Source organism: Amphiprion ocellaris, chromosome 11 (assembly GCF_022539595.1).
Source record: "Amphiprion ocellaris isolate individual 3 ecotype Okinawa chromosome 11, ASM2253959v1, whole genome shotgun sequence".
NCBI classification, from domain to species: Eukaryota; Metazoa; Chordata; class Actinopteri; family Pomacentridae; genus Amphiprion; species Amphiprion ocellaris.
This window is the reverse complement of record NC_072776.1, coordinates 33,565,125-33,581,288: the sequence shown is the minus strand read 5'-3', so window position 1 is coordinate 33,581,288 and position 16,164 is coordinate 33,565,125. Positions and strand designations below refer to the sequence as shown.

General features: G+C 39.5%; 1 protein-coding gene across 2 annotated transcripts; it reads right to left on the bottom strand.

The window, feature by feature from the left end:
* Positions 1-440: 440 nt before the first annotated feature.
* Positions 441-15,817, bottom strand: epc2 (enhancer of polycomb homolog 2 (Drosophila)). 2 transcript variants are annotated; one of them, XM_023290222.3, is made up of 14 exons: positions 15,434-15,817; positions 12,459-12,618; positions 11,620-11,765; positions 8,965-9,171; positions 8,706-8,854; positions 7,947-8,076; positions 6,042-6,245; positions 5,804-5,887; positions 4,390-4,523; positions 3,940-4,247; positions 3,524-3,654; positions 2,666-2,831; positions 2,027-2,258; positions 441-1,562 (listed from the first exon to the last, which is right to left on the bottom strand). In XM_023290222.3, the coding sequence occupies exons 1-14, from the start codon at positions 15,584-15,586 to the stop codon at positions 1,493-1,495; spliced, it is 2,274 nt and encodes a 757-aa protein (XP_023145990.2). In that variant the 5' UTR covers positions 15,587-15,817; the 3' UTR covers positions 441-1,492. The 2 variants fall into 2 exon arrangements, with proteins under 2 accessions (XP_023145990.2, XP_023145989.2); XM_023290221.3 differs by having other exon boundaries at positions 3,524-3,657; positions 15,434-15,816.
* Between the last annotated feature and the right edge of the window lie 347 nt (positions 15,818-16,164).

The following is a 16,164-nucleotide window of genomic DNA, read 5'->3' as shown; positions in this document are numbered from 1 at the left end:
TCACGTTAAGCCAATAACATGACAAATTATGTTCACAATCATCAAACATGATTGATAAAAGCTAACCAGTAGCATTATCTGTGAAAAATGCTAGCTGATTTAACGCTAATAAGGTGATAAATTATATCCATCATCTAAAACAGTAACATAAAAGCTAACCAGCAGTAAAAATGTATTACTGTAAAAAAGGCTACCTGACCGACTTTATGCTAACAATGTTATCCTATATTAGCTTGGTGTAGCAGTAGCTAGCTTGAATCCTTCAGACACTGAAATCTTGAGGCACCTGCAGAGAACAGAACATAAAGTACAACACAAACTTAGTTACATTACTATCTATGAGCTTTATCAAAAACAAGTTTTAATCTTAAAATCCACATTCCTGTTTTTCCTCAACTTCTAACTTCCAGACTGAAGTGAAAATAGAAAACCACAGTAGCAGCAGTCCATCGATGTGTTTTATTAACGTGAAACAGAAACTCAGTGAGCGAACCAGCCGACAGTCTGCTGCTGCTTCTTCTTCTGCAGAGAGAATAAAAGCTGTCGCAGCTTCAGCTCAGGATCCCTCACTTCACCTTTAAAAATATAAAAACTTCTGTTACAGCTGCAGATTCCACGTCTCTGTTACAAGATACAGGTTTATATTTTAGGATTGCAGTGATCTGAAGGCCGTGAAGAGACTCATACAAACATTTAAAAAATAAAAACTAAACCTTGATACAGACAAACAAAAACAATCTGGGAAAGAAAAAAAGATCCATTTTCATCTTTTGGGGGGAAAAAAAAAAAACAAATCGAGATTTTTTTTTTAAAGAAATACAAAATGTAAACACAGAAATAAATAACCAATCAGAGCACAGATACAGGACTCATCATGGACCAATCAGGGCAGATACAAAACGTCTCATGGGTCAATCAGAGCAGAGATACAGGACCGATAATGGACCAATCAGAGCATAGATACAGGACTCATCGTGGACCAATCAGAGCAGAGATAAAGAACTCCTCATGGACCAATCAGCGTAAAGATAAAAGACTCATTGGGGACCAATCAGAGCAGGGGAAAGGATTCATCATGAACCAATCAGAGTAGAGATATAGGACTCATCATGGGCCAATCAGTGGGGGTTACAGGTGATTCTGCAGTCACATGATGAGGATGTGCTTCAGAAACTAAAGTGATGAGTCTATTTTACAAACTGTACAACAACAATAATAATAATAATAATTAGAATTATATCCACACTCAGTAAAATGTTCTGGATCCACTCAGACACCTTCGTCTTATTCTGGAGGTCACGGCTTGTCACATTCACCGGTCAGACACTGAGGAGGAGCAGGGGCTGATGGGAGGAGCAGGGGCCGATGGGAGGAGCAGGGGCCGATGGGAGGAGCAGGGGCCGATGGGAGGAGCAGGGGCCGATGGGAGGAGCAGGGGCCGATGGGAGGAGCAGGGGCCGATGGGAGGAGCAGGGGCTGATGGGATGTGGTGTTATGTGACCTCCATGGGCAGCGTGGTCTCCGACAGTCCGTTCAGAAGTCTCTCTGGCTCGTTGGAGTCTCTGTGACGACAAATCATGGCGTCAGAAACACGAAACCAGAGGTGTGCATGAGTAGAGTTTATCTGGGCAGGTGTGTGTAGGTGGGGTTTATCTGGACAGGTGTGTGTAGGTGGGGTTTATCTGGGCAGGTGTGTGTAGGTGGGGTTTACCTGGACAGGTAAACATCTGTCACTCCACATAGGTGGAGTGACAGATGTGATATTCTGACGAGACGCTCAAAATACCTGCCAATTAACAAATCTCACTTCGTAAGCACAGCCCTCTGGACAGGTGTATGTAGGTTGATTTTACCTGAGTAAGTATATGCGGGTTGAGTTTACCTGGACAGGTATACGTGGGTGGAGTTTACCAGGACAGGTGTATTTTGGAAGACTTTACCTGAACAGGTGTATGTAGGAGGTGTTTAGATGGACTGGGGTATGTAGGTGAAGTTTACCTGAACAGGTGTATTTTGGGGTGTTTACCTGGCGGTGGAGACTTTGGGCACTCGGTCGAGGCTGGCGGCGACAGTGGCGAGCTTTAAGGCAGATGTCGGGGGGGCGGAGGGCCGAGCAGCGTGGGGGTGGGCGGGGGAGACGGCTCCCACCTGGCTCCTCTGGTTGGGGAGGGACTGATGGGAGGAGGAGGAAGACAGCGACCCTCGAGCTGAAAGCCCCGCCCTGCTGATGGAAGAGGAGTACGGAGGCCTGGAGGCACCTGAGGAGACGTCACATGATCAACGATGGAAACACCTGGTTATTAATATTATCTGACAACATGTGACGGTGAAAAGTCTGCGGCTGCTGCTGATTGGTCAGAGCCAACATGGTGGCAGGTTTAATAACATTTTGTTCAGGGTTCACTTATTTATTTAGGCCTTAAAATAGCTTCACAGGTGGTTTTTGAGGGTGAAAATACAAAAATTCACAGATTTAAGAACACCGAAAATTGTAACTAAGTTACAGAACCCAGTTCTGGTTCCCAAATATCAATAAAATAACTTAGAGCAGGATCTTAGTTTTTACATTTAGGTTGGATTTTTAAAGATGCTTCATTTTATTCGTATCCTGGCTGCTGTAACGTTCAGGTGACCTGGTCAGATCCGGACAGGTGAGGCGGCTCACCTGACGGATGGACTCCGTTCACGCTGCTCCTGTAGGGTTTGTTCTCGCTGCTGACGGCACCGTGAGGAGGAAGAGGAGGAGGAGGAGTGCTGATCACAGCCGAGGCTGCAAACTGAGCGCTGGCAGAGTCCAGAGTCTTCGAACCGGAATCACTGGACCTGCAGGACTGTTGGACAGAAACAATCAGGATTTAATGCACAGAAATCAGACAGAACCGTTAAATAACTCAAGTTATTAAACCCTGAACATCAGAGCAAGAATAAAGGTTCTGATCAACATCTGGTAGAAAATGAAGAAGTGGATCAAAGTGTTAAACAAGAAAATCTATAAATAAAAATCATGTTTGTGTGTAAATCAGTGTGATGTGAGGATGTGTGATCAACTCTGTAAGGGACCTAAATGTTTTATGTAAAATATAGATGTTTTTGCACATTTTTCTACATATACTAGAATACGAGCTGCATTGTAATTTTTCTACTTACAGACAAACCTGTGCAATATAGATAATAATCTCTAAATAATAATAATAATAATCCTCTCAGTATTCCTATTCATGAAAGAACCTGTGCAATACTGTTATTCTAGAAGTAGGACTGATGTATATTTTGGTTTATTTTCTTTTTACTGCTGTAACAATGCAAATTAGACTAAATAATCATATTACCTTATATTCAATAAGCATAATTTATAACATATTATCTGTGTCACCTGTGTTTAAATATCATGTTTACCTGCTTTGTATTTATCAGCTGTGTTGTTTGCACCTGTGTGTGTCTGTATATTTGTGTAGTACACATATTGGTTATTAATAAAGCATATATATATTAGTATATGTTAGTATCTAAGTACAGATGTTACCTGTGTTGTGTGCACCGCTGTGTGTCTGTACGTAAAAGTGTTGTTCTGTAGCTGCAGCTGTTCCAGCTGTTGTTTCTGCATCTGGACCAGCTGCTGTTGGTGACTGTGGTACTGCTCCTCAGTGATGCCCCCTGCTGGTGGACAGAGGAACAGCATGGTAACATGTATGACGCACATGAAACCTCAAATCAACCCCGTTACCGTTACACAACAGCAGAATAATGATTAAAACTGGTCAAATCTGTCACATATCTGCTATTAAACAGCTGAATATTGATTAAAATGATCAAATGTATCAGGTATTTGTTATAAATCCTGATTAAACTGATCAAATCTGTCAGGTATCCGGTATTAAACTGCTGATTATTGATTAAACTAATCAGGTCTATCAGGTATCTGTCAGCCTGATAACTCACCTGCTCCACAGTCAGGTGAGAGTCGACAGGTGAGTCTTCCATCCTCAGGTGTGGATCCTGCGGTTCTGTGGTCCTGAGCCGGTCTGGGTCTGAAGCAGAACCTCCTCAGGCTCTGGATGTTGTTCAGGACTTCGGCCAGGGAGGGGCAGGTGGTTCCTGAGCTCAGAGGAGGCCTCTGGTCCGGAGTCACCGGGTCTCCCAGGAGGCCGGTACCGGTTCTGGTCCTGGTCCTGATAACTGGGTGTGTCAGAGAGTCCAGCTGCTGCAGGGCCGGATCCAGAGCTGAGGAGGCCCGGTCCAGGATGATCCTGATGGACAAAGAGGATTAAATTTAACTGAATGACGGCGAGTCAGACCGTTCTACACAGCTGCTGCTTTTCACAATAAAAGCCTCATAAAGAAGAACTGCAGGACTTTCACTGTGCAGATTGAAGAGTTCTGATCCGTTACCTTCCCCCTCGTCCAATCCGGCGCCGACTAAGTCCCATCCAATAAGGAGGCAGAGACAGTTCGGTCAGAGAGTGACGGAGACACGGAGACACAAGTTCTGGACTGTTGTCTCCACCCGTCTGATCCGCTGGGGGCTTTAGAAACAAACACACACGATCATTACAGAATCAACTCAAGAGGAACATTTAGATCTTTACAGAGCTAGAAGGAACCTACAGATGAGTTTACTGGTGTTAAAACTGTAGTTAGCAGTATGAAAAAAACGATAACATCTCCAACTGCACAACCTCATGGTTCCACGAAAAAAAAATCAATAAAATCTAAAAAACAATCACATCTAACCTCCTCAGAATGTGCTGGTTTTGCCTCTTGTGGCGCCTTTGTGACTTTTAGCGGTAATTTCCACCATTTTGTGTTTTTTTTCACGTTTTTTTAATGACAATTTTACATCTTAGTGGTACTTTTGGTGGTGGTTTTTTATCTTTTTGGTGGGACTGTGCGTCTCTGGTAGTTTTGGCCCTTTTGTTGCGATTTTGCATCTTTTAATGGAAATTTTCACATGATTTCAGATGTTATTTGTGGTAATTTTATAACTGCGGGGTAATTTTACCTCTTCTGGTGGTGATTATGTCTCTTAATGGTAGTTTTTGCCCTTTTTGTAGTGATTTTGAGTCTTTCAGTGTTTATTTCAGAGTCTTAGCGATACTGTACCTCTTGTTATGGTTTTGCATCTTTTGTGGTGACTGTGTCTTTTGGTGGTTATTTCAGCAAATTTGTGGTGATTTCAAATGTTTTTCTGCTAATTTTGTGCCTCTTTGTGATAGTTTTGGCCCATTTTGTGGTGTTGTTGTGTCTTTCGGTGAAGGCTTTGCCTCTTGTGGTGATTTTATGTATGTGTGGTCATTTTTGCCCATTTCGTGGTGACATTTTGCATCTTGTCTGTACTGATTTTGAGTCTTTAAGGTAATTAAAGACTTTTTGTGTTAACCTTGGTAGTTTCAATGGGTATTTGACATTCTTTTTTGTGGAAATTTTGAGTCTTTGTGCTAATTTTGCATTTTTTTTGTGTTGGTGCGTTTTCCTCTTAAATGTCATGTTTCTTTCTGCTGGACTCGAAGTTCTGAGGCTCAGAAATGATGGAAAAAGTCCATTAAAAACTGATAAATCTGGACCCACCTCTATGGACTTCAAGGACCTGGAACTCTGGAAATATTCACAGTATGAAGGTAGAACTCTGATCATTAAATAAAGTTAGTGTAGCTATAGAACCAGCTGATTCTGAGGAGGTCAGGAGGGAAGTTTTTGTTCAGCTTTAATTGACTTTACATAGAGTGATCCACATTATATATAATAGAATAAAGTATCATGTTATTTCAGTTCATCCGTCTCATGAACTGAAAGGTCTGAAACTCACTGGTAGATACTGGCAGCCGGCTTTCCTCCTGAAGACGAAGACGCCGTCGGGGCTGTTCTCATCATCGGTTGAAGATGGAGGAGACTGAAGACACAGAAACACTCAGATTCACTGCCACTGTTTGTTCATTATCTTTATTATACCTTTATTTTCAGCTGTATTGTACTTTTCTAACTCTTGTTCTGCCTCTTCTGGATCCAGCTGCTGTAAAATGAGGGATAAATAAAGTTCTGCTGACCTGCGGTGCCTCTGGACTCTCGTCTTCTCCAGAGCTGTGGAAGTCGTACTGCTTGATGTCGGCCTGGTTGGTGACGTACGGACCCAGCGGTCGGCCCAGACGCCTCTGAGGAGGACCGAACCGGTCCGGTCTGACCAGCTTCTTCTTTGGTCTGATCAGGTCAAAGGGAAGCTCGTCTCTGATGGACGTCGGCTTCTTCTGCGACTGAAAAACAACAGACAGAAACCATGTAGCCATTTTAAATCTGCAAAATGGTCCAAAGAGATGCAGACAAAGACAAAAAGGCAATAAATGACCACAAATAAATGCTAAATGACCAGAAAGAGATGCTAAATTATTAAGAACGAATACCAGGAGCCACAGAACGACAACAAAGAGATTAAAGTTGAATTAAACACCTCTGGACAGGTGTCAGGTCTTCATTCAGGCGTGTCAGAGATCAGATCTCCTCTACAGATGAACTAAATGTGATTCCACCTGCAGCTTTATTGGTAGAAATTAAAGTTAAACCAACATAAAAAACTGCAGCATATTAAATCCTTGGATTGCTTTTTTAAAACACCTTTTTAGTGTCTCAAATACAGATTTTTTGTTATTTTTGTGTCAATAAATAGAATTCAAAGGCATAAAAGTGTTAAAAATCTGGGTTTTAGGCCATAAAACAAAAAAAAATCTTAAATTTTGAAAACAAAATTATGAAAAAATAATTTGAAGACTAGTTTTTCAAACAATGTATTTTAACACAAAATTGTAAAGAAAATCTGGACTTCAAGAAAAAATATTTAAATAAAAATGTAAATCAGAATTTTAAGACAAAAGTATTTAAAAAACACTTGAGCCATAAATGTGTAAAAACTGCGACACAAAATTGTAAAAAAAAATTTAAAAATCTGAATTTTAACACAAAAATATTTTTTTTAAAAAAATGGATTTTAGGGCACAAAACTGTAAAACATCTATGTTTTAAGACATAAATGTGTAAAAAAAAAATTCCAAATAAAAACAAAACAGTGAAAACCTGGATTTAAAATCACAAAAATTGTAAAATAAATAAATAAATACACACACTATATAATTAATAATGATTTGAATTTTAAGACACAAGTCACAAAAAAAATATTTCAAGACATGGAAGTCTAAAAAAACAAAATCTGGACTTTAAGACACAAAATAGTAAAAAAAAAAAAAAAAAAAACGCAAAATTTTAAGACAAAGGTTAAAAAAACATTTAAGTCACAAGTGTGTAAACACTTGGAATTTAAAACACAAAATTGCAAAAACAAATAAAAAAATCCAGATTTTAAGACCAAAATATAAATATATAGGAAATAAATGGATTTTAGGACACAAAACCATCATTTTTAAATAAAATATCAGATTTTCAAGACAAAAGTGCAAAAACCTGGACTTTAAATCACAAAAATTGTCAAAAAAATTCAGAATTTTACGACAAAGGTATAAAAACTAATTTAAGATACAAATTGTAAAAAAAAAAAAAAAAAAAAAAAAAAAAAAGCATTCATTTTCATTAATTCATTAAGTACTTTTAAAAATATATTTTAAAGCACGGAAGTACAAAAAAACCTTTTCAAGACTTGAAAGTCTAAAAAAAAAAAAAAAAAAACCCTGGACTTTAAGACACAAAATAGTAAAAAATAATAATAATGGACCCAAAAGTGTAAAAACCTGGACTTTAAAATCACAAAAATTGCAAAAAATAAAAAAGTGTAATAAATAAAAAGAATTTCAATTAAAATGCTGCAGTTTTTCATGTTGCTTTAAAATCCATTTAGTCTGATGAAGCTGCAGGTAGAGTCACTTTGTGGAACATTTATTCATCTGTAGAAACAGTAACTGGACACACCTGGATGAAGAGCTCACACCTGTCCAGGTAAAAGTCAGTACCTTGGTCTTGAAGTCGTTCTTGTGTCGGCTGCAGTTGTTCAGAGAGAACGGAGTGTTGGGAGTCGGTTTCTCCAGCAGCGGAACGGAAACTTCTCTGAGGACGTCTCCGCTGAAGTCTCCCATCTGATACCTGCACACAGGAAGGACACACCTGATCAGAGGCTGGACGGTGGACAGACGTGACATCACACAGGTGACACACGGTATGAAGACACCAACACGTACAAAAAATTATTCTAAGCCACAAAATTGTAAAAAATCTGAATTTTAAGGACAAAAAGGTGTGAAAAGAAAGATTGAGACACAAGAAAGTAAAAAAAATGAAAGGATTTTAAGACACAAATATGCAACAATATGGATTTAGGACACGAGAGTGTTTTTAAAAAATGGAGTTTATGACACTAAAGTATTTTTTAGAAAATTCTGAATCTGAAGAAAAAACTAGTCGATTTTATGACACAAGTGTGTTTTAAAAAAAGAGAAAAGTTTTTAAATAAATTGATTTCAGACACAAAATTGTAAAAACAAACAAACAAACAAAACACAACAACAATAACTGGACTTTAAGACAAAAGTATTTTTTTAAAATTGGGATTTTAAGAAACAAAACCGTAAAAACAAAATCTGGATTTTAAGACTGAAAAGTGTTGATACTGTTCTCTCCTCACCTGTCTTCCCCTCCTCTTCCTCACATATCCTCTACTTCCTCACCTGTCCTCTCTCCTCACCTGTGCTCCTCTCTCCCCCTCCCCTCCTCACCTCCTCTCCACCACCTCCAGGGTGAGGTGCAGCAGCTCCCTCTTGGACTTTTCTCTCCTCTTGATCATCTCCAGGATGGTGACGGTTCGACTGAACTCCCTCCTCAGCCTCAGCATCTTCTCGTAGGACGCCTCGTCGTTCTTACGGTTCTGAGACACAAAGTGGAGACGTTCAGAGATAAAGTGGAGACGTTCAGAGACAACAGAGAAGAAACAAAGACATTGGAGGTATATTAGAGACATCAGGTTGAGGTTCTGACCTTCCTGGTCTGCATCTTCTCGGTTCTCCGTCTGAAGGCCACGTAAGCGTCGCTGTTGGTGGATCCGTCTCTCTTCTCCTGTTTGACTTGAGGGACGAGGGACGGACCGCGGCAGTTCTTCCTCTTCCTCACCCAGTAGTCGTACACCGACTTCAGCAGGTAGTCGTCCTCGTTCAGCAGCAGCTTCGCCTCCGACAGCGACACCAGCTGGAAACCAGAACCACAGAATCAGAACCAGAGAGTCAGAACCAAAGAATCAGAAACAGAGTCAGAACCACAGAATCAGAACCAGAGTCAGAAACAGAGTCAGAACCACAGAATCAGAACCAGAGAGTCAGAACCACAGAATCAGAACCAGACCTCAGCAGCTAAACACAGATGAGTGTGAATAAAGAGCTTTAGAGTGTAACGTGATTGAAATTTTTAACCCCACTGTAATAAACCTGGATATTCAGACACAAAGGGATTTTTAATAAATTGATTTTAGGACACCAAAGTGTAATAAAACCTGGATTCTAATGCAAATGCATTTTGAAAAAATGTTTCTTTAGACGCAAAAGTTTATTAAAAAAAAAAAAAAAAAAAAAAAGCTGGATTTTATCACAGAAAGTAGAAAAAAGCAGAACTTTAAAAACACGTGTCAAAAAAGTAAAACAAAACAAAAACCACAAACCTGTGTGAAAAAATTTGATTTTAAGACACCAAACTGTGATAAAACCTGGATTTTAAGATGCAAATGTATTTTTAAATGTTTCTTTTGACACAAAAGCGTAAAAAAAGCTGCAATTTATGACAAAAAGTGTAAAAAAAAAAAAAAAAAAAAAACAACAACAAAAAAACAGAACTTCAAAACACGTAAGATTCAAAAAACAAAACAGAAAAAACAAACTTGCTTTTAAAAAAAAATGTGCAAAAAATCTGATTGTAAGATGCAAAAAGTGCAAAAAAGCCAGAACTTAAGACAGAAAGTATATATAAAAAAGAACTTTAAAATACAAAAGTGTCAAAAAGCAAGACGTAACAAACAAACCTGTGAAAAAAAACTTGGATTTTAAGACCCAATTGTATTGTTAAAAGATGTTTTTTTTTCAACACAAAACTGCAAAAGAAAAGCTGGATTTCAAGACACAAAGAATAAAAAGCAGAACTTTAAAACACAAAAATGTCAAAAAACAAAACATAAAAAACAAACCTGCATTTTAAGGCCAAGAAAAGTGCAAAAAAAATAATTAAGACAATATTAAAAAAAAAAAAAAAAAATCCAATTTCAAGACCTCCTCTTCTTCCAGCACTACAGTTTTTAAGGCGATCTTTACTTTTTGCACTTTATCGTGCAGCAAAAATCTTTTTTAGTGATAAAAATCAACCAATCCTCTCTGTACAGCCCATAATGACAAAGTAAAACATGTTTTCTGAATATTTTGTAAATTAAAACTTGAAATCTCTTCATGACGTTGGACTGCGTGGGAGAGGAGGACATTATTCTTTGTTTTTATTATTATTATCACTATTATTACTACAAATGTGCAGCTTTTAGGTCCATTAAATCTCCCCAAGATTAAATCTATCGCCTCAGCCAAAGCAGCTTCGGCTTTTATTTTACAACACAAAGGCTGAAAATGATAAGAATGAGTTTGATAACTGTTTAAAAGTAAAGTGTTCTTCAGTGATTTAAGAAATTCCTCACATTCAGTGACATTTTGAGTCTGTCGGTGATGTTATCTGACCTCAGAAACACATTTATGACCCACAAACACCTCAGTTTAACTGTGTTTAATAACATTAAATACACTGCTCTTAGAAAGTAGCCCCTTTCTGTTGATTTAACAGAAACTAACCCACGTTTCTGCTGTATTTTTAGTTCAGTCTTGACCTGAACGTCTGTAAACGTGACAGAATTCAGCTTTTTCGAGGCTCAGACGACCTGACAGTAAACTCACATCAAAGTCTGCTGCTGGTTGTAAATATTCCTAGTTTTATTGCATTTGTTGCTCCTTTATTATCTGCCTTCTGTTTGTCTTTATCAGTAACCGCTGCAGTGTAAACGCTGCCACCATAAAAAGCACAAGATTGTTTTAAATAACAATAATCAAGTCAGTTTACTTTAACATACAGCACATTTAGAACATAGAATATACAAATCCAAAGATTCCCTGGATCCTCTCAGAACAAGCTCTGTTTTTATTTGTTGTTGACACATGGGCAGTCGAGTGTGTTTTTGTAATATCAGCTCCACAGCAGCTGATGCTAAAATACATGAATTTCATTGGCTGCATTTGAAAGAATTGGTGAGTGAGAAAGTTTTTAGCAGATAACTTCAGGTTGGAGGTCTTCAACCTCCACACAAGTCTTTGTCATGGTGCCCCTTTACTAGCTAAATCCAAACAACGCTCTCTGCTTGCCAACATTAACCGCCCTTAGCCCAAGTGACCAAATATTCTGGTTGCTTCAGTATTAAACAGTAAGAAGCGCCATCTGGTGGAACAACCAACCCTAACCCTACTACATTTTCTACCTTATCATTTAATACAATTTTAATCAATGAACAATTAATCCTTAACATTTGGAGCACAAAGCTTAACATGTCATCATCTTAGGCAGTTGAAGTTAGCCTGACGCAGCTGTAGCTTGTACCTGCCAGGTGTTCCGTGTTACCTGGTGAGTGCTGGCCTTCTCCAGCCGGTCCACCATCGTCTCAAACTGCAGAGGTCTGAGCTCCATCTTTCTGTTCAGTCTGTTCAGCAGCGTCTCGTCCTCAGAGTCCATGTCATAGTCCGGCTGCTCCAGATCCAGACCCAGAGCTGCAGGACCACACAGATAGACACGTGTTCAGACCGCACATACATGTTTCATACATGCTCATTCAACACATAGATGGTGAGTACAGCCCTGTGGAATATCACTTAACTGTCAAATGGGTATAAACTATCTGCTCACAATAACTGCATTACTTCTAAAGTAGGACGGCAGAGATTCAGAAAGAAACCCTGAACAAAGACGATGTTGAAAATTCAGGCGCCAAAGTAGAAACTCTGGACTGTGTCTATCTATGTCTGCATCACAGGCCTTTTGTCTTTCTTTGAGGTTGTTTTGCAGTTTTTTTTTGTGGTGATTGTGTGTCTCTCTCCACCAGGACTACCACAGTGAATGCATAGTCCTGACAGTGAAGCACAGGGCTGGGAGTGTGATGATATGGGGCTCAAGAGTGCAAAAGGTATGTGGACAAACTAAAACACTGGCTGACAAGATGACTCCCAGTTTGCAGTAGCTTAGAGGAGAGGAATGTTTCTACAGGTGTAGTACAGGTGTAGTACAGGTGCAGTACAGGTGCAGTACAGGTGTAGTACAAGTGTAGTACAGGTGCAGTACATGTGTAGTACAGGTGTAGTACAGGTGCAGTACAGGTGCAGTACAGGTGTAGTACAGGTGTAGTACAGGTGCAGTACAGGTGCAGTACATGTGTAGTACACATGCAGTACAGGTGTAGTACTCACGCTGTATGTGGATGAGCTGTTTGGGTACTTTGACTTCTCCTTTGTACAGTCGGTCATAGTAGGTGGTGTTGCTCTCTGCTTCAGGTACAGGGATCACCATGTTTTCCTTCTTCTCCCTGAACACCTGCTGGGCTGAGATCGCCCTCTGCAGGTGGTGCTCCTGAAACACAAGACGGTGCCAGTCCAAAGTCATCAGTTACTGGACAACAGATCACATAAATCAGAACCTGTTCAGTCTTCAACATGACACAGTGTACAATCTAGAAACATTTCAACTATTAGAGGTTTTTTTAAAACATATCATCTCTCATTCCATCAGGAAATTTCACCAAATCTCTGCCTAAAATAGGGATATTAAATTAAAAATACTATATTCTATGTGTATCATTTAAAAGTTCTTCAGAAATAATAATCTTTTCTCCTTGATTTAACGAATTCGCCATGACTGACTCAGCTGTGACCGACAATTCAGAGTTTCCAGGATGAACTGCAGGCAGTGTTTCCACAGAGGGACAGAGGAAAATCTAAGCTACTGGATGAATAAATAAATGCAGCACAGCTCAGAAACAGTGAACAGAGGAGCAAGATGTTGGAGATACATTCAGCATGGCGAAACAACTTTCTACAGATGATGAGCAGAGTAGAGAGGAAAGTCTGGAATTTATGGAAATAGTTCAAAATCTGTAGTATGTGGAGCCTCCATTTTTTTTCAGTGTTGTTCACACCTGTAGTCACCAGCGAGACTCAATATTGGACTCATATACGTCTGAAAGGAATCAAATATTTTCACTTCAAACAAATTTAAAGTCATTTCTGGACATTTTTCAAGTTATTTTGTACAATTCCTGTGTCAGTTTGGACAAATTTGTATTACATTTGGTCCAAACTGCCGTAAAAATACATATTAAACGAGTGAAAAAAATATCCAAAATATTCAAAATTTGCTCCCAAACAACAGAAAAAAAATGTCCAAAATGACTAAAAACCTGTTCAAAATGACATAAAGTGATCATGACACGAACATCCAACTTCCTGGATCAATAAATTAAATGCAGCATGGCTCAGAAACAGAGAACAGAGGAGGAAGTTGCTGGAGATCCATTCAGCATGGTGAAACATCTTCCTAGAGCTGATGAGCAGAGTGGAGATGAAAAGTCTGTAGAGGCTGGAAACATGGAGATAGAAAAATATCTACAGTATTTGGAGGCAAAGCGACATAACCTGATACTACACAACACAAAACAAGGCAAACGAGACACAAAATGACAGAAATTATGACAATTACAATGACAAAGATGAGACAACACAACCACAAAGAGACTGAAACGACACACAAGACATTTAAATGACAAAATAGAGACACAAATCGACAGAAAGGAGACACAACTGTTCCAAAGAGACACAAAACGAGACACAAAAAAGGAGACACGAAACAACAGACACAGAACAACAACAAGGAGACAATAAATGACAAAACAAAACAACCATGTAAAGACACAAACAAAACGAGACACAAAGAGACAAAACTGTTGAGACTGTAGAAGCTGTAAATACTGAAAATATCTGTAAACATTATGTGTGGAGGCAAAGCGACCAAAAATGTGAACTATACAACAAAACTAGACATAAACACAAAAACGAGGTTTAAAAAAAACAACAGGACACAAGATGAATACAATGAGACAAAACTGTCCAAATGACACATTAAATGACCACAATGCAACACAAAACAACAATGAGACACAAAAAAGGAGACAAAATTACACAAAACAACAACAGACACAGAATGACAACATGGAGACAAAAAAATGACAAAACAATCACAAAGAGACAACACAAAAAACTGTTAAGTCTGCAGAAGTTGTAAATATGAAAATGTTGAAATATCTACGTGTGAAACAGTACAACAAAACTAGACACAAACACAAAAATGGAATAAAAAACACACAAGAAAAACAAAATACAAAATGAGAGACAAAAATGTCCGAATGATACATTAAATGACCACAAAACAACAACAATAAGACAAAAAGAGTCAAAAGTGTCACAAAATGACAAGGAGAAAATAAAAGACAGAATGTTAAGTCTCTAGAGGTTGTAAATATGTAAATGCTGAAATATCTACGTATGAAACAATACGACAAAACTAGACACAAACACAAAAACAAAAGAAGACATAAAACTATCCAAATGACACACTACGTGACCACAACACAACAACATTAAAACACAAAGAGTCAAAACTGTCAGAAAATGACACAAAATGCCAACAAGAAGACAATAAATGACCACGATGCAACACAAGACAACAAAAATGAGACACAAGAAAGAAGACACGAAACAACAACAGAGACAGAACGACAACAGAGACAATAAATGACAAAACAACCATGAAGAGACACAAAACACAAAAATGAGACACAGAGAGACAGACGTGTTGAGTCTGCAGAGATTGTAAATATATAAATACTGAAACATGTACGTATGAAACAGTACAACAAAACTGGACACAAACACAAAAATGAGACATAAAATGAACACGAGACAAAACTGTCCAAACGACACATTAAATGACCACAAAACAACAACAATAAGACACAAAGAGACAAAACTGTCACAGAATGACACAAAACGAGACAATAAATGAGAAAATAAAGACAACACAGAGACAACCTGTCCCACTTAGTATCTGAATCCTCCATTACACCTGAGGACACCTGGACAGTCAGCTGATGGGGACACCTGTCCTCAGGTGAGCTGGACTCTGGGTCCCCGTCACCATGGTAACTACGGACATCCCCGAACGTCGCTCTAAGCTGGCGGCGCTGCGCTAATGACGCAGTCTGGGCGCAGACTCTACGTCACCTACGTACGTTCGGCTCCGCGGCCGTACAGAAGAGTGCGTAAACACGTCATGAATCCCGCCGCAGAGCTAATGCTAAAGCTAACGGACAGGTAAAAGAAAGGTGTCCTACCAGCTCCTCCTCCTTCTCCATCCCGGTGGGCATCTGCGGCACGGCCCGGCTGATGGCCCCGCTGTCCGCCGCCTCCGGAAGCTCGCGGCTCCGGTACACCGGCAGCGGCTTGGCGGCGTCCAGCGCTCGCGCCCGGAACGACAGTTTACTCATTGTTTGCGCCAAATCAGCGACGACCCGCAAAGCAGCACAAAAAGCCGCAGACAGCGGCGAGAACCCGCTCCGGACAGCCGAGGCCCCGCAGCACAGCTCAGCGGCCGCCGCTGCTCCGGTACCCGGCGGCTGGACACATCTGTGGCGGCGTTAACGGGACGGAGGAGCCGCTGCTCCGGTTTGCTCTGCCGCCTGCACCGCGGGAAACATGGAGGACATGTCGATCCCAGCAGCCACCGCGGCACCGCGTCACCGGGGCTGGAGGTGCGCGCGCAGCTGCTGGAAAAACTACAAAAGTTTAAAAACAAAAAAAAAGAACTGATGCTGAGGATCTTTAATCAATAGACTAATTAATGAATGTCAGAATAAATATGAAATAAAAAGGGAATTTAAAATGTTTTTGTCAGAATTTAGTTTCAATTAATGAACTGATGATTTATCTCACCTGTTACCTGTTAAAGACATTCACTCCTGGAAGTTCTCCTTTTATGTTTTTTAACAGTGAGTCATTATCATTAGAATTTTGCTTTATTGACAAGAATTTACAGAAAAAAAATCTTTGATGTCAAAGCGAAATA

What these genes read in the sequence shown, in the direction of transcription:
- epc2 (XM_023290221.3), bottom strand. Translation starts at nt 15,586, where the DNA reads ATGAGTAAACTGTCGTTCCGGGCGCGAGCGCTGGACGCCGCCAAGCCG. An exon ending in AGAAGATGCAGACCAGGAAG is followed by an intron (nt 8,855 to 8,964) that starts GTCAGAACCTCA and finishes TTTGTGTCTCAG; the next exon opens with AACCGTAAGAACGACGAGGC. An exon ending in AGAGTCCAGAGGCACCGCAG is followed by an intron (nt 5,888 to 6,041) that starts GTCAGCAGAACT and finishes CTGTGTCTTCAG; the next exon opens with TCTCCTCCATCTTCAACCGA.